The 27699-nt window shown below is 32.0% G+C and overlaps 2 protein-coding genes across 5 annotated transcripts in view; both read left to right on the top strand.

Annotated features, from left to right (window-relative positions):
- RNPC3 (RNA binding region (RNP1, RRM) containing 3) overlaps positions 1-14826 on the top strand; it is a 38000-nt gene extending 23174 nt beyond the window's left edge. The window contains exons 15-16 of one of the 2 annotated variants that reach the window (XR_896353.2): positions 1669-1745; positions 14784-14826. The gene's annotated coding sequence lies outside the window, so the exon portion shown is untranslated. Of the gene's footprint in view, positions 1-1668; positions 1876-14783 lie in introns of those variants that run through there. The other variant, XM_011368169.2, reaches the window with a different exon arrangement.
- LOC105297493 (pancreatic alpha-amylase) lies at positions 285-27411 on the top strand. Of its 3 annotated transcripts, XM_023536203.1 has the most exons (12): positions 285-1444; positions 1669-1745; positions 19276-19489; positions 19831-19977; positions 20848-21045; positions 21761-21991; positions 22750-22883; positions 23656-23778; positions 23873-23972; positions 25542-25660; positions 25761-25886; positions 27186-27411. In XM_023536203.1, exons 3-12 carry the CDS (start codon positions 19322-19324, stop codon positions 27373-27375), a joined length of 1536 nt encoding a protein of 511 aa, XP_023391971.1. In that variant the 5' UTR covers positions 285-1444; positions 1669-1745; positions 19276-19321; the 3' UTR covers positions 27376-27411. The 3 variants fall into 3 exon arrangements, with proteins under 3 accessions (XP_023391971.1, XP_011366506.1, XP_011366499.1); XM_011368204.2 differs by lacking the exon at positions 285-1444 and having other exon boundaries at positions 1627-1745; XM_011368197.2 differs by lacking the exons at positions 285-1444; positions 1669-1745 and adding an exon at positions 15135-15229.
- The last annotated feature ends 288 nt before the right edge of the window (positions 27412-27699 follow it).

Genomic DNA, 27699 nt, shown 5'->3' with positions numbered 1-27699 from the left:
AGTGGAACAGTTAACAAAAAATACTTTCAATTGTGTGTTTTTAAAAAATCATTTATTTGTAAATTTAATGTGAAAAATAAGAAAAAATTAAACTACATTCTGCTGTTCTTCTTTAGAAGCATTCCTGCGTAAATACTGCTGTAATACTGTCATACAAAGAGTATCCTTTCTTGTTGTATCCTTTTTGGGGCAGTGCTTTTTGGATTTTGTTTTTCTTAGAAATGTTTTGTCCCTCCCCCATCCATTGATTCAGAGTAAGCAATATTTTTTTTATAATTTATTCAAATGAAGTACTTCTAAAATATCAGTGTTGCTTGAACAAATCTTTTATTTGTTTTTTTTTTTTAGATTTGTTGCTAAATTTCCTATGTTGTCCTTTAGGTTATGAAATTTTTCCAGGGAAAGTTAGTGAATCAGGTCAATTTATTTACTTATAGAATGTGTGCATTTCCTTTAATACAGAATTTAGTTTTGTTCTATTTATGTATTTCCTAAACCTAATTTAGTAACACATGTGTTCTGTTTTATGACATATTTGGTTTAGGTATTCTGTATAATGTGTTGTAAAATTTGGGGAAAGGATTTTTTTTTTTTCTTTTAAAAAGCACATATATCGAAAAGTGAAATAACTGGATTTCTATGTAAATTACAAATAAGAGCAGCAGACCTCACATCTGAGGTTAATGTTATTATTGAAATCTCTTTTGAGATAGAGAGCAAGTAGAAGTATTTTTTTCCTCTTCTTTTTCTAAACAAAATGAAACGAAAGAAAGAAGAGTAACAGAGGGAAAAGACAGAATGTTGACTCAGGGTGTAGTACATTAAGTGAAAAGAAACAATCCTGGTGGATACGTAAGAACAGTGGTTTCCAGACTGGTCGATGACCAGAATCACCCAGAACAGGGTTCTCAATCTTGGCTGCACATTGAAAATACCCGGGAAACTTTTTTAAAATACTGTTTAAGAATAAACACAATAATAATATAACAGTAAAAAATATACCGGGGCCTGGGTTTCCCACCCAGAGTTTTGATTTTATCAGTCTGGCATCCAACATAGATATTGGGATTTTTCAAACCTCCCAAAGTTTTAATTCTAATATTCAGCCAATGTCGAGAACCACCAAGGAAGGATTTTTATACATAAAGACTCCTCATCTCCATATTAGAACTAATAAGTCAGAATCTCTGGAAATGGGACAAGAATCTAATATAAAAAGGTTCCCTTAGAGCAGTTATGACTGACCAGTTTGGATACTACTTGTTAGATTATAATGGTTAGATGCCTAATACCAACCTAGCCATCCAACCTTTTATAAGTAGGAAAATAAAGAGTTAGCGCTTCTGTATTTTCTTCTTGCAAATCCCACTGTTATTAGTTCTGAGAAAACAATTCAAACTCCTGTTAATAATCATTATTACCCTAAAAGAACAAAGAATTATAGGTATTAAAGTTGCTGTTGTTTTTTTCAATAGGTACATTTAAATGTTTTATTTTTTAATGTTATAAATCAATTTATGTATAAGGTGTTTCTTAGACAATTAAAATTTTGTACTGACATGATTCACTAATTTTCTAAATGTAAATATTTTAGCTTTTAGTTATTTTTAAACTAGTGAACTGTTTTATAATCATGATTATTTTTAATGAACTTTTATGGTATTTTAGGTTCCTTTCGAATTCCATATCTTCCAAGTGTGTTCCACCTTTGAGGAGAAGAAATTGGCAACCTGGACTATGGAACTGTGCGTAACAGCTTTTAAAGTGTATTTAAAAATTAAATCTATATGCACTTAAATTAGTTTATCGGAGATATATTATGTGTATTTTAATCATCTTCCTCATATATAATAAATTATTTTCTATCCAATAAAATAATATTCTTAATTTTTTAATGTGTTTTACACATCTAGGAAAGTATAATTTGAAAATTATGTAACTTTATTAAGGTAATTTTATAATATAAATATAAATTTTCTTTTAATATTACAAATATTGCACCTTATTCATTCTTACCTGGATACTAGTGTACTTGCAAATTTTGTTTTTTTTATAGTTATCTTATTTATTATTTCTTGTAATTATTTTAGGAGTTGCTTTGTTTGGCTATGAGTTTTTGTTTTTAGTAGTGGGGGATTTTTCCTAGTTTAAAGAATTTGTATTTTTGCTCTAATTTAGGCTTCAATTTTTGTGCCCCCAAAATCTATCAGAATACCACTCAAAAGATGTAAATGTTTTCCATATAAAATTATTCTGTTCCCTTAGTGAAATTAGTTTCAACTGAATGTAAGTAGGAAAACTTTGCTATACAAGCATACTTGAGAGAGATTATGGGTTTGGTTCGAGACTATCACAGTAAAGCAAGTCACACAAATATATATTTTTTTGATTTCCCAGTGCATATAAAAGTTATATTATACAATACTGTGTAGTCTGTTAAGTATGCAATAGCATTATGTTTAAAAAGACAATGTACATACCTAAATTTAAAAATACTTTATTGCTAGAAAATGCTATTATCTGAGACTTCAGTGAGTCATAATCTTTTTATTGGTGAATGGGCTTACTTCATTCAATGTTGATGGCTGCTGACTGATCAAGGTGGTGGTTGCTGAAGGTTGTAGTGGCAATTTCTTAAAATAAGACAACAATGAAGTTTGCCAAATCAATTGATTTTTTTAATGAACGATTTCTCTGTAGCATGTGATGCCGTTTGATAGCACTTTATCCACAATGGACCTTTCAAAACTGGAGTCAGTCCTCTCAAACCCTGCCGCTGCTTTATCATCTAAGTTTGTCATATTCTGAATCTTTTGTTGTCATTTCAACAATCTTCACAGCATCTTTACCAGGAGTAGATTCAATCACTTTCTTTGTTCATCTATAAGAAGCAACTCCTCATCTGTTATCATGAGATTGTAGCAATTTAATCACATCTTCAGGCTCCACTTCTAGTTCTCTTGCTATTTTCACCACATTGCAGTTCCTCCACCGAAATCTTAAACCCCTCAAAGTCATCCATGAGGGTTGGCATCACCTTCTTCTAAACTTCTGTTAATGTTGATATTTTCACCACTTTTCATGCAGCACGAATGTTCTTAATGGCTTTCAGAATGATAAATCCTTTCCAGGAGGTTGTCAATTTACTTTTCCCAGATCCATCAGAGGAATCACTATCTATAGCAGTAATAATAGCCTTATGGAATGTATTTCTTAAATAAAAAGCTTTTTTTTTTTTTACCTCTTATGCCATGTCTTTTTTTTTTTTTCCCCATATATTTGACCCCCTTAACCCCATCTATTTTCCCCTCCCCCCTCCCCTCTCCCCGCTCCCCTCTGGTAACCACTAGTCTATTGTCTATGTCCATGAGTCTCTGCTTGTCCTGTTCATTTGTTGCTTTCAGGTTTATGTCCCATATATAAGTGATATGTTTTCAACTTCTTTTGTCTGGCTTATTTCGTTTAGCATGATTATCTCGAGGTCTATCCATGTTGTCATCTGTTCTTATAGCTGAATAAAAAGGCTTTAAAGTCAAAATTATTCCTTAATCCATGGGCTGCAAAATCGATCTTATGTTAGCAAGCATGAAAGCAATCACATTATACATCTCCTTTGGGTGATGACCAGTTACATTGTCAGTGAGCAGTAATATTTTGAAAGGAATCTTTTTCTGAGCAGCAGGTCTCAACAGTGGGCTTAAAATATTCAGTAAATCATGTTGTAAATAGATGTGTTGTCATGCTAGGTTTTGTTGTTCCATTTACAGAGCACAGGCAGTGTAGATTAAGCATAATTCTTAAGGGCACTAGGATTTTCAGAATGGTACATGAGCATTGCCTTCAACTTAAAGTGATCAGCTACATTAGCCCTTACGAGAGAGTCAGCTGTCCTTTGAAGCTTTGAAGCCAAGCATTGATTTCTCCTCTAGCTATGAAAATCCTATATGTCATCATCTTCCAATATAAGACCGCTTTGTCTACCTTAAAAACTTCTGCAGTTTTCTCACTTAGCCTTCATAGAGTGAAAGAGAGTTAGGGCCTTGCTCTGGGTTAGGCTTTCACTTAAGGGAATGTTGTGACTTGTTTGATCTTCTGTCTAGACCACTAAAACTTTCTGCATATTTGCTTTCTTATCATTTGTTTATTCACTGAAGAGCACTTAATTTCCTTCAAAAACTTTTCTTTCACATTCACAAGTTGGCTAACTGGCACAAGAGACCTAGCTTTCCACCTATTTTGTTGTGTTTTTTTGTTTTTTTTTTTTGTTTTTTTGTTTTTTTATTTGGATAGTGCAAAGTTTGATTTGAAATCCCAACACCAGGATTCAAATACAATTCCACTTTTTAAAATAGATGACCTTGAGTAATATGTTCTCCTCAAATTATTTCCTCATTCATATCATGAAGATAATATTCTTTCTCATACCATTTGTTTCAGGATTAAATTAAATCACATGTTAAAATGCCTTTCTTAAATTTTTATTTATTTATTTAAAAATTTGAGTTACAACTGACATTTTGAATTATTTTATATTAGTTTCAGGTGTATAGCGTAGTGGTTGGACATTTAGATAAGGAATCTAAAGAATAAACAAAACAAAAACATTCATAGATACAGAGAACAAACTGATGATTGCCAGATGGGAAGGTGATTGGGGGCACCAGATGAAAAAGGTAAAGGAATTAATAAGTATAAATTGGTACTTACAAAATAGTCATGGAGATGTAAAGTACAGCATAGGTAATGTCAATAATATTGTAATAACTGTGTATAGTGCCGGGTAGGTACTAGACTAATCGGGGGGATCACTTCACAAATTATATAAATGTCTTCCATTATGCTGTACACCTGAAACTAGTATAATATCTCAGCCTTTGACATTGCCTCCTCACTAAGCTTAATTTCTAGCTTTTGATTTAAAGTGAAAGACAAGTAACTCTTCCTAGCCCTTGAAAACTTAAAAGTCATTGTAGGGTTGTTGATTGGCCTAATTTTGGTATTGTGTCTCAGAAAGTTGGGAAACATGAGGATTGGGAGAGAAACTGGGAACAGCCTGTCAGGGGAGCAGTCAGAACACACAACATTTGTTGATAAAGTTCGCCATCTTATTATATGGGCATGGTTCGTGGAGCCCCGAAACAGTTACAGCAGTGACATCAAAGATCACTGATCACAGATCACCATAACAAATATAATAATAACGAAAAAGTTTGAAAGACTGCAAGAATTAACAAAATGTGACACAAACACAAAGTGAGCAAATGCTATTGGAAAAATGGAGCCAATAAACTTTCGATTCTGGGTTGCCACAAACCTTCAATTTGTAAAAAACGTAATCTCTACAAAGTGCAATAAAGCAAAGTGCAATAAAATTTATGCCTGTATTTAATTTGTTCTTGTTGATACTCTCCTGTGAGTATGTGATAACAGCCTCACCTTAGAGTCACTGCCCAAAGATTCAGGTCTTTGTTGGAATGCTATTGTGAATCACAGCTTCTTCCCCTTTATTCATAGCATTGCGAAATAAGGAAAATGAGAATTTTAATGATAGAGATTAGAAGTGTGGAGAAGTGAACCCTGTAACATGTTAATGTTTAAGTGTCAAGTTAGGTAAGGAACCATTAAAGAAGATGGGATGAATAAGTAGAAGCCAAATAAAGAATGTATCTCAAGTAGATAGGTATGATCAAATAAATCTGTTGATGATGCAAAAAAAAAAAAAATGAATTCTGAGGATTGAACATTGGGTTTAGCAACATTTGTACCCTTGATTTTGACAAACTGATTTGTTGGATGGAAGGAGTGAGAGGAGGTAGTCGAGAGAATGGTAGAATTTTTTATAGTGAGAATCGAAGACAGCTCTTTTAGGGAGTCTTGCTCTCAAGGGCAATAGAGAAATGGGCTGTGAGTGCAGGGGGATATAGTATCAAGAAGGTTTTTGCTTTTTATACTGTTTGTTTTATAAAGATCGTGAACATGGCAGGTTTGTATAAGACTAATCCAGTAGAGGTGGGGAGAAATGCAGAAAGGAGAGGGATATTGCTGGAGCCATAGATGTGGTGTACAGATAGAAGGGTTAGTTTAAAGATGGATGTGCAAACAGCTCATTAATAATATGGAGAAAGGAAAGATTATGTAGGTCTAAGTATTTGTGTTTTGGTAGATATAATAGGGTGTCTTAAAGTTTTATTGTCAGTGAAATAGGAAGCAAGGTCATGAAGAAGAGGGGAAAAGTGTTGGGAAAAAGTGTTGGATTGAGGAAAGAAAAGGTGTAAAATAGACATTTAGGAAAGAGGGAGAGAAAACAGACTCTTATAAGGATTGCTTGACAGTACTTAAAGTGCCCACTTGAAGTCGATGGTTGTTCATTTAAGTGAGATCAGCGAACATGGTTTTGTGTTTTTCTCCAGTTATGTTTAGCCTAGGTGGCATCATTGAGTAGACACCAGCTCAAATGTAACCAAAGGTGTGATTTTTCTAGGTGAATACAGCAGACAGAAGGGAAAAGGTATTTATGTATTCAAGGGAATGATTATAAAGAGGGCACATGGAAAGTAATCAGGGTAAAGAACAAAGTGAGAAAATAAAGGAGGTTGACACAGTGAAGAAATGATATGATTGTAAAAATCAGTATGGTTGAAGATATGTTTGAGTTATTTACTAGTAGAAATAGAAATTTGGGAGTTTGAAATGAGTAAGGTGACTGAAAATGACAGTATTGGAGACAGTACAGTAATTTAATTACATAAGTTCTAGGATGTGAACATGGTAGTTGAATGCAAGCAATCATGGAAAGAGATGAAGTCAAGAAATTGAGAAATTCAGATATTGAAAGAATCATCTAAGTGGATTTTAAAATTGTCAAGAATTATGATAGAACTAGTAAGCCAAGAGATAAATGAAATTACTCCTTAGAACATATAAATCTGAGTTATGCAAAAACAATATTTTTAAAAATCAACTAAAATAAAACTGACTCTCATCCTGCCACAGTGACAGGACATTCAGCCTAGTTTGCTGAAAAACTATATTGTGGTTTTACAGGCATAGGTTCTAAATTCAAGTCTTGTTTGTATGGCTTAATTGCTTTATGACCTCAGGCAATTTTTTTTTACCCTCATCAGTTTCCATGGAGATGATAATAATACCTACCTTAGAGTCATTGTCAAGGTGATTTGATGAATTTAAAATACTTAAAACAAATTGTGTGTGTGTGTGTGTGTGTGTGTGTGTGTGTCTGTGTCTGTGTATGTATTTAAGTTCCCAATAAACAGCTCTCATGGTGGTAGTAATGATGACTTAACTTACCCCAGTTTCCAAGGTTATGTAAAAATACTGAGGTCTTAGACTAAACTTCAGTCAACTTTCTACCTTGATTATCACTGAGATGCCTAGCACTTCTTTTTCTACCTTGGTACCCTTGGAGCATGAGACTCTTGGACAAGTTTAAGAACTTTGGTGTCTAGGAATTAACTACTTTATAGATAATGCACAACCATCTCAACCTCATGCCTATTTCATAAATTGAGCATATGCCCCCAAGTAGGTCCAATTACAAGGATTTCCAGAGCTTGGTACAAAAACTTTTTTTAAACTGGGTAGAGCTATACTTGGAGCTGTTAACCATTATCCTAATAATTACCCTGAAGACAACTCATTATGATCCATGAGTTTTTTTAAAAAGTCATGAAATGGAGAAATACCAATAAATTTTAGCCTATAGCAAAAGCTCTAACAGCTAGTTTATCATTAAATTTTTCAATTACTTTAAACAAGAAGTACCTTTTCCTTTCTTCTTTTGCTGGAGGAATTTGGTACCCTGACTGGTCAAGTCCAGTGGGCCAAATATGTCAACCCTGAGATAAAGAATGAAGTTTCTTGTAAACCACATGAAATGAGAGTTGGGAAAGGCTTTATCTTCAAAAGAAAAGCATATGAAATTGAGAGAGAAACTAGGTATTAGGCAATCAAAAACAAATGTTTTACTACAATATATAATACACAAAACTCTTATTGCCTTCTGGTTGTTTTCCATTTATGCCTTCTATGAGCATTGAGATGAGTATGAGGCACCTAGATGGTATAATTTAAGGAGACACTCTCAAAATAACACAACTGCTGCCCGCCTCATCCTAGTCACGGCTCTGCCTCCTACTCTTAGTAACATGAACAGAATCACCATAATCCTGATTAGGGAAATCATCAAAAGACAATAGCACTCAAGTTGCTGTTTTAGATGATTTGGAAAGTATATACTGTGCAAATGAGACTCCTTCAAAATCAATATCAAGAGATATTAAGGCTTTCAAAGAAGTAAGGGGGAAGAATACCTATTAAGCACCTAAAATTCAAAAGACACTGTACGGAATGCTTAGATCTAGTAATTATTTGATCATTACCATCTTATAAGAAAAGAATACTTTCCTTTGTGAGCAACGGAGTTTTTTTAAATAAAGTTCAACTGTAAGTTAATAAGAGACTTTATTACATTTAATTCCTGTAACTAATGCATGTAAAAGAAAAAAAAAGTGACCTCAGTAGAGTTGTTTAGTAGAGATGGGAGTTAACCAATGTGTTAGGCACATAAGAGACAGAACTGATATTTCTTAGGAGGAATAGAGTTCCCACCCCAAGAACTTAAGCTACTACATGTCTTACTCTGACACTTGCTGAAAGCAAACTAGTATAGGTATAGCATTCAGATAAAGAGAAGCAGAGAATCTGCTTGATAACCGAGACTCATGAATATTGAAAAAGTGCCAAAAAAGAGACTCTACGCAACAAGCATAAGCTTTAATGCCATGGGGGAAAACCTAACAGATCAAACAAGACTTTAGAACATCTTGATTAAAATCAGACATCTAAAATGGGATTACATCTATTAAAAAAAATCTATATCAATTAGAAATGAGAAGTGGCTTTGACTACACAAAAGGAAATTTAATTTTTTAAATTATGACATAGCACCAATATACTACTTACATAGTACTTATATACCAGGATCTTTGGAGCTCTAAGAGTTCAAGAAGAAAATCTGAGCAGCACATTAATTGATTATATCAAATTTTTCAGAGCTTAGAAAAAGACAAAATATCATGCATTATTTATGGAGACATCAAATATCCTACTGTGGAAGAAATTGATGGAAGAGATAATGACTGAATTGTAGTGGATAGCTCTATATAGCATTTTTCTTTAAAAAAGACATTTGAAGAATGTTTTGGCAAAATGATAACATCTGTTAAATCCTGGTCTTGGGACATAGAGTCTTTTTTTTTTTTTTTTTTTTTTACATTTTTTTGTATGAAAAACATCACAACTTAAATGAAAATAAAATAGTGGAATACCTCTAAACCAGTGTTTCTCAGCTATTTTTTGTTAGTGCCACTCAAAAGAGCATTTTTACACTTTTGAAATCACCCCATAAGAAATTTTAAAACCACAATATACTGTACATCTGTTTTTGAACTGTATGTCTTATGGATAAAAAAAAGTAAGATTTTTCTTCCTTCCCTACCCCAAAGACTAAACAACTGTGAATCATTTGGAAAACACATGATTCTGTATCATGAAACACATTAACAAATTCAAAACCTAAACAGATCATACAAAGTATATTCTGACCTTTCCCTAAATTAATCTAGATATCTTAATAGAAAAATATGAGAAATCTCCCAAATTCCTGGATATTAAATAACACATTTCTAAACAACAGGATTCTTAAGGGAAATTAGAAATAATTTGGATAAAAATGAAAATACAACATCAAAATACAGCTAAAGGAATTCTTAAAGGAAATTTGCTTAAATAAAAGAAATTAGATTGACGATTTAACATTCTACTTTAAGGAACTAGAAAAAGAAGAGCAAATTAAAGCCAGAGCAAGCAGAACAAAGAAACAAGCACACACCAATGAACTTCTAAACAAGAAACAGTAGAAAATACTATTGTAAACAAATCTGGTTTCTGAAAAGATCAATAAAATTGAGAAAGTTCTATCCAGATTGCAAGAGAAAAAAAAAAAAAAGACTGTTCCCCAAATTGTAACAAAATAATACTGGAATATTTTGAACAAGTGTATTTTTATAAATTTGACTACTCAGATGAAATGAACCAATTGTCTGAACATGACAGACAACCAAAGCTTATTTGAGAAGTAGGTTACCTGAACAATCCTATATCTGTTTAATAAATTTATAATTAAAAACTTTCCTGCAAAGAAACCTTATGGCCTAGGTAGTTTCACTAGTGAAATATGATAAAAAATTAAATGAAGAAACCATTCTGTATAAGAAAACACTTCCAAATTTATTTTGAATCTTGCATAAAACCAAACAAAAGTACAAGAAAACTAAATATTACTACTTCTCATGAGTAACCATTAGACAAATGCAAAAATCCTAAATGTTAAATTAATCAAGTAATATGTAAAAAGGATTATGCATTATGGTCAAGTGAAGTTTATCTTGGGAAATACAGGCTAGTTCAACCTGAAAATCAAATATCAACAGACTGAAGAAGAAAAAGCATAAATGAAGGGAAAGCATGACAAAATTAAATATTCATAAAAACAGTAAACTAGGAATAGAACGTCTTTAATTTGGTACAGAATGTCTCCAAAACTATAGCTATCCTAGTACTTAATGGTTAAAGACTAAATGTTTTCCACCTAAGACTGAGAACATGGCAAGAAAGTACACACTCACTGGTCCTATTCAACATCTCACGGATAGCCAGTGCATAAAACAACAACAAAAAGCCACGCAAATTGGAAATGAAGAAATAAAATTGTCCCTATTCAGAGATGACAGGATTGTTTATGTAGAATATACCAAAGAAAAGTTCCTACAACCAAATGAGTTAAGCAAGGTTGCAATTTTAAAGATGCAGAAACCAATTGTAGTTCAACTTGAAAATATATATACTAGCAATAAGCAACTAGATATTGAAATTTTTTCTTAACCAATTGCAATAGTACCAAAACTGAAATAATTAGGTATAAATCTATCATAACATGTACTAAACCTGTATGGTGAAAACCATCACTTTTTGATAATAAAAAGTGGCAATGAGTAGAGAAAGATAAATGTACATGAGTTAAAAGACTCATGATTGTTAAGATGTCAGCTCTTCCCAAATTGATTAGCATTAAAAAATCTTAGCATGTATTTTGTTGGTTTTGCCAGACTAATTCATATTTATTTGAAAAAGCAACAGAACTAGAATAACCAGTGCACTTTTAAACTATGTCACTCTTTTAAACTATAAGTCATTCTAAGACTTATTTTAAAGCTGGAGTAATCAAGATAGTGCAGTATTGGCAAAAGAATAGACATCACTGGAACAGAAAAGTCCAGAGATAGACTCACACATTTATGGTAAATTAATTTTCGACAGAGGAGAGAAGGCAATTTTATGGAATAAGGATAGTTATTTCAACATATGCTAGAATAATTGGACATCTGGTATGCAAATACAGAACAAGAAGGACTTCAATGCATTTTTTTAACTTTATACAAAAAAAAGTATTTAAAATGGATAATAGACTTCAATATAAAATGTAAAACTAAAATATAAAACTTCTAGAGAGAGCATAGGTTAAAATCTGCATGACTTTGATCAGACATGGAGTATACAACACCAAAAGTTTAATCCACTAAAACAATAAAGGATAAATTGGACTTCAAGTAAAAATCTTTTGCTTTTTAGAAGAAAACAAAAAGGCAAGCCACATACTGGGAAACATCTTTGCAAAGCATATATTTGACAAAGATCGTATCCAGAATATATAAAGAACTTTCAAAACTCGATAAAACAAAAAACACCTGCCCATCAAAAAAAATGGACAGTAAATTTGAAGACACTTTATCAAAGATTTACAAATGGCAAATAAGCATACGAAAAGATGCATACCATGATTAGCCATTAGACAAGTACAAAATATAATAATAAAATAGCACTACACAGATTAGAATGGCTTAAAATAAATTCTTACAGTACCAAGAGTTGTCAAGAATGTGGAGCCACTATAGCTCTCATCCATTTCTGTTGGAAGTACAAAATTGTACATCTGCTTTGCAAAAACAGTTTGGGGAAGTTTGTTATAAAGTTAAACATACACACTTACATATGACCTAGTCATCACACTTCTGAGTATCCAAAAGGAACAAAAAAAACTATTCACACAGACCTGTACATGAGAAGATTCTGGGAACATGGTGGACTAAGAAGCACCGGGAATCCATTTTCCCACCTGGACAACAATAGCACTGGTAGAAACTGGCTAATGCAACAATTGTGGAACTCTGGAGTTTAATGAATATTTGCAAATTCTAGGGGAATGTTTGGACAGTAAATTGCAGTTAATTTCATTCAGTTTCTGCTCTTAGCATAGAAGGAGCTACTTATTCCTCACCCCCAGCCATGTGGTAGGCAGCTGTGCATGTGTTCCTGGAGCAACTTGCACATAATTGGTAGAAGCCAGGGTAGGCAAAAAGGACCTGGACTTTCAAATTTTGGGAATTTGCTCTGATAGCCAATTGTTGCTTTTGATCATAGAGGTGCAGAGGTGGGCCATGATTGCTGTACCTCCTCTTGTGAGCTCCTCTCCTTTTCTTCCCCCTTTTTTTCTTCTTCCCCTTTTGGGAACCAGACATTAAAGACTAGGACATTCAAAAACAAGTGCATATATGAGGAAAATTAGAAGTTGACCATAAATGCTCAGGGAAAGGCTCAAAAAAGATCTGGGAAGACCTTGGGTTTTACAACTTAAGCTGATCCTCAGTGCAGAGACAGCGTACAATAATCAAAAACAAAAAATAAAAACAGCAAACACTAGGAGAAGGAGATAATCTGATTAACAGAGTTACCATATTGTTAAATTCAAATGTCCAGTTGTCAGCAACAATAAGACAACAAAAGACATACCAAGAAATTGGAAAGTCTGGCCGATTGAAAGAAAGAAAAAAAATTAACAAACTATCCTTTAGGAAGATTTAATGGCAGACATACTAGACAAAGAAAATTAATAAATAAATAAAATGTATGAATAAAATGGAAATATCAATAAAGAGATAGAAAACTTAGAAAGAAACCAAAGGCGACCCTCACAAATTCTTGATTTCCCATTAGTGTTTGCCCAGTTGTGCACATTCTAAGTTTCCCTTTTCCCTAGATGGGCAAGTTTGGAGTAGGGTAGCCTCATCAATTCCCCTGAATCCATAGCCCCCTACAAAGTACTATTCATTCACTTTCAGATGCACAGGTGGGTAGAAATCTGGGTGTTGTGGTATAATGTGTAGAGGCATTTTTGTTCAGTTATGGATGTCCAGTTAGCTGCAAAGCAAAGAGGAGAGAAAAGAGGAATGATTCAGGCTGCCATGATGCTGACATCACAGTTTTGTTACTTTTTAGAATGATTACTTGTTTAATGTAAATGCTGCTTCTCGTGTTCTTAGCTCTTGTGTTCTATATCAATAAAATAAGACTAAATTTAGATGAGTGGTTCCAAATAACAACAACAAAAAAGACAAGAACAATGTATTAATGGTTGATTTTTTACAAAGCTAAATTTCATGATGTGTTAAAAATATTTTTTATTTTTATACAATTTTTTTTGAAATTTTAACTACTTAGAACTCAAATCTGGAAATCACTGGACTAATTTATTCTAATAGTCTCTTTCAGTGTTAATATTCTCTGATTCAATGATTTATTCTACTGTTGATTGACTTCCTACATCTCAAGAGAAAGGAAATGTCATATAGAATATCTTATGAATCAAAGAACTTATGGGAACTTAATGGTTGCATCAGAATAGAATGGGTTATGTCGCATTAACAAAAACTAAAGATCTTCAGTGGCATTCAATAACCAAGTTACTTCTTTTGTACATCTCAGATCAACAAGGGGATTCTTCATATCAGTCACTTTATAATCTGTCACTGAACATTTTGACACATGGATTAGCAATCACAGTGGCCTCAAATTAAAACATATTACTTCAGCTTGCATTTCATTGCCAAAGAAAATCACATGGAAACTCCTGAATTCAATAGGATAGGGATTTATATTTCAACTGCAGGAAGGAATATTGAAGATTTATGAACAACAATACATTTTATGGGTGCATATGAGATCAGGAATAAATATTTTAACAGGAAAATTAATTTTGTTTAGCGTAAAAATTTGAAAAACAGGAAATAATATTTACTACTTTTGCAATCTTCTAAACATATGAATATTAGCTAAACAAAAATTTCCAGATTATCAAGTATCTTCACATATGATATTTTATTAGATTTATTATAACAATCCAGTGACAGAGACTAAGACTGAACAGTGGCTAAGAGCTCATTACATAGTTAGAGTTCTTGGTTTTGAATTTCAGTCTCAACATTTACTAAGATTTGACCATTTGGCAAATTAGACTACTTAATTTCTCAGTGTCTTGGTTTCTTCTTTTTAAAGTTGGGTATAATCATAATTATATCTTACATTTATGTATGTGTAAGAAATCAAAGTGACAATACATAGTGGTGCACATTGTCACAGTGCATGTGGTTAGTCATTTTTGTATTTTTATTATATTTATCAACCGTACTGTTATTCTCATTTTCTAAATAAGGACCTAAATGCAACCTATAGACTTAATGTTTTCTTTAAGGTTCACATAGTAAATGGCAAAGCTTGAATTCAAAATTAGATTTTTGGTTTGGAGACTACTTACATTCTATTTATACTTATTTAACTAATTTGACACAATTTTAATCTGTGTCTTTAAGGTTACTTTAGAAGATTTCCTGTAGATTAACGTAAATGATTCAGGAAAAAAAAAAAAGACTAGTTGAGATTGGGAGCCGATATGGAGCAAGAGAAAGGAAGACAAAGAGAAAGCATATAACTAAAAAGGTACAGTGTAATTAGAAGATGTGACTGGTTAGCAAATTGAGCAGGGGAGAGAAGACTGGTTTGCTGAGGAGACAGGAGTGATCTGGTGTGGTCGTGGAGCTCAGTTTACACATACAAATTAGATGTGGAGAATTAAGACAGCATTATAAGAGCACCGACTGAAAGGAGGAGGATTATAGAAAATCTACAAAGTCCTAAAATCAGCATTTTTTTCCTAATTAAAGAGAAAACAATACTTTTTGTTGTTGCTGTTATTTTACAATTGAAAGAAGACTGAACTGTGGATTTGAAAGATTGTTGATTTAAAGACGGCAATGTGGTAAGTCATGTTAATATTTTTTGAATATGTAGTTTCCCCCCTACCCACTTAGTTTTTGTCTTGAAATAAGCGGTTTCTGTCATGTGGTTTGGTAGAGTTCAAATTTCACAATCTATTTTAGGTTTGTTGACAATTCAAGTTTCAGTTTTCGGCAGCACAGAATGTACTTTTATTTGAAGTACAGCAGCACAGAATGTATTTATATTTGAAATGCGTCTGAGCCGTCACTCAAAATGTTTCTCTTATTTCAAAAATCTGGTAGGCAAACTTGATTATCTTTGCCTTCTTTACTCTTAACTTTCACATGCGACTTACTATCCTGAGTTCAGTTTCATTTTTCTTTTTTTTTTTTCCTTTCCTTTTTTATTGGGGTGGAGGTGCTCATAGATGATGGGGTATTGAGAAAATTGTACATGAGATTCACTGTAAAATTTAGAGGAATTATGACTTTTCAGTAAGAACCACTACTTTGACAAAATATTATAGTAATAACACTATCGAAGCTTCTAGAATATTGAAAAATGGGGAAATAGAAAAAAATAAAAACACTCGGAGATAAATATAAGTGATAAAATAACAAACGTAGATGTGACACTAAAGGTATTTCCATTAAAATTTTTAATGATACTTTTATTAAATTACTTGCCATAAATATATTTAAATATGAAGCATTTATTCTAATAACTACAAATGACAAGAGTAGACAACTTCTCTTCTTGGTTAATGTTAATTCATTTACATATTAAAAAACATATTAGTATCTGCCTGAAATGTGAGGCTGCTTTGGATAGGGGAAAAGAACTTTGTAAATAACCGATGCTTATATAGGTAACTAATATTTATATAGATAAAAATGAAGCCACAGAAATAGTTACAAATTTCTTTACTACTGCTTTTTGCTTAACATTTTAATAGAGCTCTTTGGCTTTGGTGTGATTTAAGACTTTAAGCTAAATGACTAAATTTATATCTGACATGTTAAGAGAAATCCTGAATTTATACTAGAGCCATTCCCCTATAATGTCATTCATATTGTGGACATTAAGTATCAAATGCCTCTTAGGTAACACAGAAAAAAAACTTGCGAACTTAAGAAACTAGCAACTTCATGGAGATGTCTGAGCAGAATTTTTTCTTCTTACCATTGGATATGTTTTATTGACGCTTTAAATATACTCCTTAAGGAGCATTGCTTTGTTGTTAGGATATTATCATATGCTCTAGTTCATATTTTTTAAGGAATTCCTGTAGCATCTTATTTGGCATATTCTAGTAATGACTAGAGCTTTAAAATAAAAGAAATTTCCTCTTTGTAGAGCAATCCAGATAATATGAGATGTGGGCAACAGAACACTGATATTAATATTAATAACTGTGAATATCTTCTCAGAGGTGAACCATTTTAGGAAAACTAATAGGAAGTAGATATAAGAACCATTTCAAGTTCTTGTTTTTTTGTTTTGTTATTGATGCCAAATACATCAATGATTTGCTTACAGGTTTTACTTCACAGGAATAAATATACTTTAGTTTTCAATGCTTGTCCTGTAGAGTTCATAGCTCTTTAGACTGATTAAGATGAAAATTAAGATTAAATGAGAAAAGCTAAGGCAATGCCTGACCCTTGGCAGAAGCTTATTATATTTTTGTATATCTCCACCTATGCTGGGATGCTAGTACAATTCCCCCAATTATGTCTGGAAGTTATTCTTTATTTTAATGTCATCTTAAAATGCATTGTGAAAAACACTTATTTGTTATTAAAAGAATAACTCAGAGTTAACTGATGAGTTGATGATGAGTTATTTTCAAACCAACACGTGGTCTGCTGGAAGCTCTAAAGAGGTTAAAAAAAAAGAAAGTGTGGGGAAAATAGCAGGTTTCTTACAGCCATCTATTCCTCTAGGGGATATGAAGATATGTCTGAGAAGTAGAAGGTATTATTAGAATTTGGGAAGAGTGGAATGGGAAAAAAAAAGAGAATGTCCAAGTGATAATAAATGAAAGTAGGAAGAGAGCATGACTTTATAAGCAATTTCAATAGTACCAGCAGTAAAAATAACAACACAGTAATAACAGGAAAATTACAGCCTCCAAATATATTGTGCTCTTATTGTATCCATGTACTAAGATAACAGCTTTGTGTTAGTTCATCTAATCATCATAACTCTGTGAGGTACACATTACTTTTTCTAGTTTATAGATAAATTTAGATTACTTTCCACGGTCAAACAGCTGTTAAATGACAAAGTTAGGATTTAAACTAGTTTATCTAACTTCTAAGGTCATGTTCCTAACCTTTACATTTCAACATTTGGAACCTTGAGTCAAGTATGAAGTTCAAATGATGCTTCTCTAACTCCCAACTCTTTATCACTATCATCCACTATTTAGTCAGGCTTCTCCCCTGTTCTCTTTCTAATGCTCATCTCTATTTATTTAGTCTTCCATCTTCCTTGCACATTTTCCTTCTTATGTGTTTTGAAAACCTTTCTGTGATAATGAAACTCCTTTCTCTACTATGAAGACACTTCTTTATATGCTCCCTCCTACCTGACCTGTCAGAGACTGGTGGGCTTTGCCCAAAGTTTTAACTTTGAATTCAGCATCTCTTGGTACCTTGTCAACTCTCAAGGGTCCAGCTTGAGATAATTCAGCCAGTGTGCATTGACCTGTACATAATAGTTGCTTGTGAGTATCATCTGGTCAATGTCTGTGCTAAATCAGTTGTTAAGTATTTCATGTATCATTTCTGAAACTATCATTGCTTTTCTTCCCCCTCCCTAAAAATCCAAAATCTCTGCTTCTTCATATCCATTGTTTTTTTTATACCGCAAACTCAGTGTATCCCATGTTAATTCTTCAGTTTCCCTAAACCAAGTCTGCCACTAGATTGCACTGTGAATGATAATAGCATTGTCATTCTTCTAATCACTGGTAACAATTTACTAAACTCTCATCATTTTCATTTTTACTGCGTTAACATAGACAGATTTTCATCATTGCTCTATTTACTACTGCACAAGTTTTCAATTGTTTCTGTCTCAATTCTCTTCACCTTCCATTCCATTTTATATACTCTAAAAGCTCTAATCATGTTACTTTTCTGATGGCGAAGTCACTTCCTATTTTGTTACCCCATTATTTCATACTTATTGCTATCTTAAATTGTTTTCTTCTTATTATTATTTATTCATATATTTTCTTTCCCTTTCACAAGAATGTAGGCTCCTTGAGAACAAGAATCTTGTCCATCTTGTTCATCATTGCACCCCAAACACCATCCATGTACTTAGCAAAAAGCACTCAGTTAATATATGTTGGATGAATGAATTAAGTTTTCCTACCTGTATTATTATTCTCTTTTACATGATTTCACTTATATTAAGAAGGAAGGGAGACATGAATTCTTTAGTATTTTATTAGGTACACAAGATTTGGGGCTATAATGAGAAACATGCACATATACTATTGCTATAGCCATGTTTTGATGGAGGAGAAAAGTCTGTTTTCCTAATTCATGGATATTCAACTCACAAATAGTTTCTTAAATTTGATGCAGAAATTTAAGTAACTAAAAATTTTGGCTAGAGTGAAGAACAGAACTGAAATGAATATCCTGTGTCTTTTTGAGGTTGAGACATTACAGATATTTGCAAATAGATAGTTAAGGCAATATTTTGAGTATGAACTCAGTTTGCTCTGATTGTTATTTTCTTTCTATCAGTGAAAGACTTTAAAAATAAATTCTAATCCTAAATAAATAGTACATGATTAACAACATACATACATACATACATACATACATACATACATACATACATACATATATGTATATAATGCCAGATGTTTAAAAAGTTTAATATTCTCTTGGTAAGGAAAACATTAAGTTCTAAAAGATCAGTTAGATTGTTTTCCTGGGAAATTTTATAAATGTTCTTCACCTGTTAACACTATTATTGATAATCCTTTTTAGATAACGAATAAACATTTTGTACTTTGAGTATTTATGTTAACATTGACTTTGTAAAATACATGTCTTACAGGAATATAAATAGTCGCTAGAAAAAATACTGGCAGCTTCAAAGCAAAATGAAGTACTTTCTATTGCTTGCAGCCATTGGGCTCTGCTGGGCCCAGTATGCCCCAAATATCAAACCTGGACAAACATCTATTGTTCATCTGTTTGAGTGGCGCTGGGTTGATATTGCTCTTGAATGTGAGCGATACTTAGCTCCCAAAGGATTTGGAGGGGTTCAGGTGGGTATTGTTGATAGTATAAATTGCAATTTGCTTTGCTTATAGTAAATGGTATTATGATCTATATCTGTGAAGCTTGGGCAACATTTTACTTCACAAATAAGTAAAACAGTGTTCTGAGGAAAAAATAATTGGTATTCTTGGCAACTTTATGTTTTGTTTTTGATATATTCTTTCTTTGGCAGAACATTTCCAATGTACTGTTAATAATTTCAAGTGATTGTAACGAAATATGGCTGTATATACAAAGATTCGGAAATAATTTTAGATCATTATTTTCTAGAGTAGCCAATAACATAAAGTAAGCCATAATTTGATACTTAAGATTGTTTTATTTGTAGATCTCCCCACCCAATGAAAATGTTGTAATTAACAACCCTTCAAGACCTTGGTGGGAAAGATACCAACCAATTAGCTACAAGTTATGTACAAGATCTGGAAACGAAGATGAATTCAAAGACATGGTGACTAGATGTAACAATGTTGGTGTAAGTGATTATTTTCCTTTAAAAAGATTACACAAAAAAAATAACTTCTCCTGTCTTGCTCCTTTTGAGTAGAACATTTTCCATATTTTTTTATTTTACTTTATAATTAAAATTTAAATGTTGTCTTATATTCACCTTTCGTAAATCTTCATATATGTGCCGTTTTATCTGCTACTGCTGAAGAAGATTGTGAGTCACAGTTTATAGCCATCCTTCTTATAAAGCAAATATTAACTTTTAACCTTTATAACTATACACATTTCTGGGAAATACTTTTCTAGTTAGGCATTTGAAATTTCAGTTACCATATTTGCTGTCACTTTTATGTGACTTGTATCTCCACTCAAAATTCCTAGGTCTTCTTTCCCATAGGTATTTTGATGGTAAATAGATATAATCTCTGTAATAAAGAGCATAATGAGAGAGAGTTCACCTTCCTCTCTTTAGATGCTAAGTAGAGGCTGACAGCTTTCTTAGGATGACCCATGAACATTTAAAAATCAATAATATCTCTTGTCTCAACTTATTTTTACTTTCCCTCCAAAAGAAACTCTTTGCATTTTCTCATAGTTATGGTAGTTTTTGATTCCATTATTTTATTATATGTGTCTGTATAATATGATAGAATTTTATATGTAAAATAAATGTGTATCTAGATGCCGAGATATGTATTTGTTTTAACATGTGGCTAGATGCATGCAGATCTTTGGTTCACCTTGATTTCCTTTCCCACTTTACTTTTGGTCTTCAAGGTAGATAAGTTATAAAATAACAAATATTTTGTAGAGTCATTAACATTGTAAACTTTAATAAGTAATAATATAGATTTCTACCTCTATAAATCAAACAAATAGAAACTTTGCCTTTCAGGTTCACATTTACGTGGATGCTGTAATTAATCATATGTGTGGAAATGCTGTGGCTGCAGGAACTAGCAGTACTTGTGGAAGTTACTTCAACCCTGGAAATAGGGATTTTCCAGCAGTCCCTTTCTCTGGTTGGGATTTTAATGATGGTAAATGTAAAACTGGAAGTGGAGACATTGAGAACTACAATGATCCTTATCAGGTAATTAAAAAAATAACTGGAAGGTAGACAGGGTAAAAGTGGTCAAATACAGGGTTTAGGGGGAGAGTGATGTGGATAAAAGGGATCAAATATATGGTAGCTGAAGGAAACTGGACTTTGGGTGATAAACACACAATAGAATATACAGATGTCAAATGATAATGTACACCTGAAAATTATATAGTTGTATTAACTGATGTTAGTCCAATAAACTTAATTTAAAAAATTTAAAAAAATAATTTAAAAAATAAAAATGGTTATAAAAATAATAAAATAAAAAATAAAAAATAAACAGTAATCTGAATTAAGATCTGTTTATGCCTTTAATTGTACACATATAGCTTATTGATCTCCATTTAACTACTAACTTAGATGCCTTAGGAGAACAGGATTCTAGATCTGACTGTTTAGAAATAAGAATCTCGAATCAATATTTAGAACATTTTCCCCAATTTAATTTTTCCCAATTAAAAAACTCATTTACTTTATTTTCTACATTCTTCATTTTTTATAATAAAAAAATATTTCAAAGATATGTCCATACTAGACCATAAATATCCCCAGTGCCCAATGCAAAGAAGGCATTATAGAAATATATATTAATAAATAAATGAATATAGAAATATATATTAATAAATAAATGAATGAATAATCAAATGGATTCTCAGGTAAGATGGCATTTTATGTATCAGTCACAAAATTTTTTTCTCAATAGGTCAGAGATTGTCGTTTGGTTGGTCTACTTGATCTTAAACTGGAGAAAGATTATGTTCGTTCCAAGATTGCCGAATATCTGAACCATCTCATCGACATTGGTGTAGCAGGATTCAGAATTGATGCTGCTAAGCACATGTGGCCTGGAGACATGAAGGCAATTTTGGACAGACTGCATAATCTAAACACAACCTGGTTCCCCGAAGGAAGTAAACCTTTCATTTACCAGGAGGTACATATATGTGTATATAAAAGATAATGTAATTCATTAGAAAAATAAATAGATTTAATCTAAAAATGCAATTTCTGTAGGTTAATAACTGAATCATTTATATAGGACAGTATGTAGAACAGGAATCATTTGTATAAAACAGTGTTCTTTAACCTTCTTTTATTCAGAGACAATTCTTTATTTCTTTAATTCTTTATCACATGTAGAGAATTTTTTAGGCTGCAAACATCTTTGCATCATTTACTATCTCCTCAGAGACCATTAGAGAAGACATAATAACAGTTGTGGTCTTGAGCCAGTCTGTCCGAGTTTAATTCCTGTCTATAGCACTATTAGCTGTGATCTTTTAGGCAAATTGATTAACCTCCCTATGCAACATTTTTTTCATGTGAGGAAAAGAGATAATGATACTGGTTATGTCTTTATTTTTGTTGGAGAGTTAGATAAGTTAATATTTATCAAGCACTTAGAAATGTTGGCTGATATTGTGAGCTATTGTTTTTATGATTTATGTGCAAGACTAAATTGTGTCAGACTTTTCACAGAACAACAGGTCACCTCATCATCATGTTACTTTTAATACTGTAGCATATACTTTAGCAAAAAAAATAAGTAACAATCTTGATATAAGGAAAATCATTTTGGATATTTAAAAAAAGCAAATAGTTTAAAGACATTTTCTATACAATATTAACTAGTTGGTTAAAATTCTTTAAAATTCTTACTTAAAATGATATTTTCCCTTATATTTCTTCTAGGTAATTGATTTGGGTAGTGAGCCAATTAAAAGCAGTGAGTACTTTGAAAATGGCCGTGTGACAGAATTTAAGTATGGTGCAAAACTAGGCACAGTTCTGCGCAAATGGAGTGGAGAGAAGATGGCTTACTTAAAGTAAATGAAATGTGATTTGTCCTATGAATTATTTCACAGACTTATTAATCATATTATCCTAACATGAGTTATCTTCTTAGGACCTTGTTATTTAGACAGCTTTCAAGGATTCAGTTACTAATAACAAATGTTATACTTTCCCAAACTCCAATTGATCATCCTTTTTTTTTAATGTAAATCACAGGAAAGTATGTCTTGAAACTCAAAACATAACCTAGAGATTTCAATTTATGTATTATATGACTATACTAGATTTGGCTAACATTTGCATATAACCTGTGAAGTCCCGGTTATTGTTAAAATGATTCTATCATTTATAAAGTACCTACAATGTGGGCATGCTGTGGAATGTACATACATTATATCAGCTAATTAATTTTAAATATTAAAGTGTTTATATTATAAAAGAATAATATTAAAGTCTTATTTTAACCCAGTTTGCCATTCTGTGTATTATGGTATGGATGTTGACCCTTCTGAAGTCCATCTAAATTATAGTATACTAAAACTTATAAAAGGACTTTTTTTATATAACAAATTTATACCTGTAAGATAAATGTAATACAAATAATTCATACATATATATGCGCATAATATGTATTTGTAGATAAATAGCTAGATCTATATATTTTGCATATTTAAAAATCCTAAGAATAACCATATAATCAGAGAGAGAATTTCATTTGAGGATGCTATACTGAAAGAAATACACATTTAAGTTACTATAAATCTGTCGTAAAAGAATGTGCGTGTTTGTATTTTTTTTAAATAGGAACTGGGGAGAAGGCTGGGGTTTCATGCCTTCTGATAGAGCTCTTGTCTTTGTGGATAACCATGACAATCAGAGAGGACATGGAGCTGGAGGAGCATCTATTCTTACATTCTGGGATTCTAGGTAGGAAACAAAGTTCCCTATTATTTTACCTACCTTGTAATAACACTAAAAACATTGGTTTCTTCTATGATGATATCGTTTTTGTAACTTTTAGACTGTACAAAATGGGAGTTGGATTTATGCTCGCTCATCCTTATGGATTTACACGAGTAATGTCAAGCTTCCGTTGGCCAAGATATTTTGAAAATGGAAAAGTAAGTTTTGGTGTTGTATAAAATATCTTTTTCTTAAGAAAAGAAAGGCAGTTTTGTTTTACTTTCACATGGTGCTATTAAAGTTATTATTTATTTACTAAATATTTAAGTCTAAACCTGATGTAGGACTTTTAGCAATGCAGTCTGCAGTGGGTATTAAAAATTAAATTATGGTCTCTATTGTCAAAAAGTATGCAAGCTATTTCAGAAATATGAGAAACATAACTCCTTACTTCCCAAAAACACTTTAAAATAAGAATACAATGAGTAAAATATGTATTTCTCAAAAGTACCTACTTCACAGAGTTGGTATATGGATTACAAATAACACTTGTAAAGAACTTAAAATAGTACCTGCCCATAGCACAAGCAATATAAATACTTGTTAAATGCTTTTTTATAAAAGTTCTATGGAAGGCCAATGATCTGGTTGAACTGAGATTAAATTGGAGAGAATCTTATAAGTATCTTATTTGGAAGGAAAATATATATATTAAAGAAGAGAACTTGGCAGACTATTCTGGAAAAGATAAGGATGAGAAAATATGTGTGATACGGTAAAGATATTAATCTGAGTAGAAGGTGAAGACTTCAGATGCAGCATTGTATGTAGCAACTTCATACCTAAAGCAGAAAATTCTCTTCACTAAAAATTAGATTTTTATCTAGTTTCTTCTAGATTCCTTTCAATTAAAATGCCTGTTAGTTTATACAGCTCATTCTATTGTTAAACAGCTTTAAATTTAGAAGATGTTTTTTTATATTGAACCAACTTCTATAGTTTCCACTAATTTGTCTTATTTCTGCTGTCAGGAGTCATGGACTATGTCAGTTTCTCTTTTTTCCATAACATTTCCACTTTTCTAAAACTTCTGCGTGCTAAAAACTCTAAGTTTTATCCACTGTTCATCATATGACATGATTTTAAGACGCACATGGATAACCTTCCCAGACTGAATCTTTTTTTTTTCTGTCTTTATCTTTAAAAGTACCAGTCAGAAAAACACAATTTTAAACATCTGGTCAAATTAGTAAAGAATATTGTGATGTATTGATGAGTACATTTATCCCAAAGAAAAAATGAAGGAAACTAATATTTACTTAGCAATTCTATTCAAGGTATTTTCATATATATTATTTAATTTTTATAACAACTAAGCAATCTTTACAGAATAGGAAAATGAGACAGAGAAGTTATGTATATGGACTAAGTTTTCTTAGCTAGTAGTAATAAAATCTGTTTTATTCCTGTCTCTGACCCTAAACTCCTTGCTATTTCAATGATTGCACCGCCTACAGCGATGTTAAAAGCCATTGCAATTCCTTGTAAAGAAAATGAGAGGGAAAAAAAATGTTACCTTTGAAATATGGCACTAGAGAATGAGAAGTTAGAGAGAAGATGATGTGAATTTGGTAAAATTCTGTAAAACTACTGAAGGAGTTAGATTCCAAATGAAGACAGTGCAGAGACCTAAATGAGACAAATTGGGTTTGGCATACTAGAAAAGGAAGAGGCAAACATAAGTAATATTAAAAATCTAAGCATTTTTTATCTTTTTGCTAATTAAGGATGTTAATGATTGGATTGGGCCACCAAATAATAATGGAGTAATTAAAGAAGTTACTATTAATGCGGACACTACTTGTGGCAATGACTGGGTCTGTGAACATCGATGGCGTCAAATAAGGTGGGAATACTTATTTAGAGATATCCTCTAATAACTTTATGAACATTTTATTTTAAACTGTTGAAGTATTCATAGCAATTACATGATATGTTGTTTTTAGGAACATGGTTATGTTCCGTAATGTAGTTGATGGCCAACCTTTTACAAACTGGTGGGATAATGGTAGCAACCAAGTAGCTTTTGGAAGAGGAAACAGAGGATTCATTGTCTTTAACAATGATGACTGGTAAGTAGTTATCAATTTGAAATTATATTTTTTACTAATACGTTCTTAGTTCTTTTCTCTTCCTGCTCATTTACTTTTTTGTATTGGAAATATAGTTAGAGATTAGAAAAGAGCCAGAAAAAAAAATGATGATGGCTCTTATTCTTTTGACCTCTTCTTTCTAAGGGCTATTTTACGTAGTTATTTTTTTGTGTACCCTTGTATATCGTGTGCAGATGCGATGCAAATGTATATGCTCACATATACACCTCACACAAAATACACAGAGCAGTTAATATAAAGGTTGTGAAATCACTAGAATAACATGTCATAAAGACCCACCTTTTATTTAAGTGATAGAAAAATAGTGCCTCAGTACTGATATAACTTTTTTCTAGATCTTTTTTCAACTACTCTTATATCTGGTTCTCAGGTCTTTTTTCCTTCACTTCTTTGTCTCTCTGTGACAAATAATATATATTTTAAAGCATGTGTGGAAAGACGATGCATCTAATGGTCAGTGTTCACCTCAGGAGATTTTTGGGTTTTAGTGCTGAGACTTCTTATTACTGGCTTTCATTTGTCATACTTACCTCCTCTGCCTCTTGGTGTACTGATTCTCTCATGTATAGAACTATGGCTTAGAAGACCGCTTTGTAAGCAGTTGAAATGTCTCAATCCAAGGGCAACTTTCACTCATGCTTATCTCATTCTAGCCTAAATTATATTTTATTGACAAAAAAAATATATATCTTCTTGTGAAAAGAATCCATGGCTAGTCCTTTAATTTTTGTCTTTGGTGGGTGGGAGAACCAAAATAAATGTATGAGACAGCTTTATATTTAAAACTACATACATCTTCACTATAAATACTAGATTATTGTTATCTATGCCCAAATTCATTATAGCCTCTTGAAAAAGATTTTTGAAGATATACTCAAATTTAAATTTTTGAAAGTAATTCATGTTTTCTTACATTCAGATGAGGACAAATTTAAATATTTGTGTTTACCACAGAAAGTACTTTTATCTAAGGATAGCATTTCAACTCAAATGTTCACTGATATTCTTCAACCTTAATTTTTTGGTAATATTCACTATTGATTAGGAAATTGCTGAATCTTCTATAAGATTGCTTTTGGACCTGAGAAAACTATTCACATCCACTGGAGAGGTCTTTGTTTTGCATTCTCTGCTCACTGAGACCTTGACTACTTAGAGTTCTACAATACAAAGTGAAGTTGCTTGTTTTAGAGATAATCTGTATTCTTGTTTTTAATTGTATCGAACTCAAGTTAAATCTTAAATTTTATTTTACAGGCCACTATCTTTAACTTTGCAAACTGGTCTTCCTACTGGCACATACTGTGATGTTATTTCTGGAGATAAAATTGGTGACAATTGTACAGGAATTAAAATCTATGTTTCTGGTGATGGAAATGCTCATTTCTCTATTAGTAACTCTGCTGAAGATCCATTTGTTGCAATTCATGCTGAATCTAAACTGTAAAATTTGAATTAAATACATATACATCCGGAGAAATAACCAAGTGTGTTTCTTTTCACATATATATAAATTTTTATAATTTATTAATTTTTATTAAAAGCTATAATAAGTAATCAACTTGAAAACTCAGAAGAGCATAAAATCACATTAAAAGATAATTGCAATTAATATTTTGTTATATTTTAGAAGACTCACGTTAATCTCTTTGTCAAAGAAATTTCTAAGAACTCAGATAGGCATCTTAACAAGTTGTTTGTTGCCATTAACACCAGTTGCCTAGCTATAGATCTCTAATCTATGTCTGCATTCCTCCCATAGAGAGTTTCT

The sequence above is a fragment of the Pteropus vampyrus genome, unplaced genomic scaffold, assembly GCF_000151845.1.
Source record: "Pteropus vampyrus isolate Shadow unplaced genomic scaffold, Pvam_2.0 Scaffold6, whole genome shotgun sequence".
NCBI lineage: Eukaryota > Metazoa > Chordata > Mammalia > Chiroptera > Pteropodidae > Pteropus > Pteropus vampyrus.
Note: the sequence above shows the minus strand (reverse complement) of the source record. Positions and strands in the feature narration are given on the sequence as shown.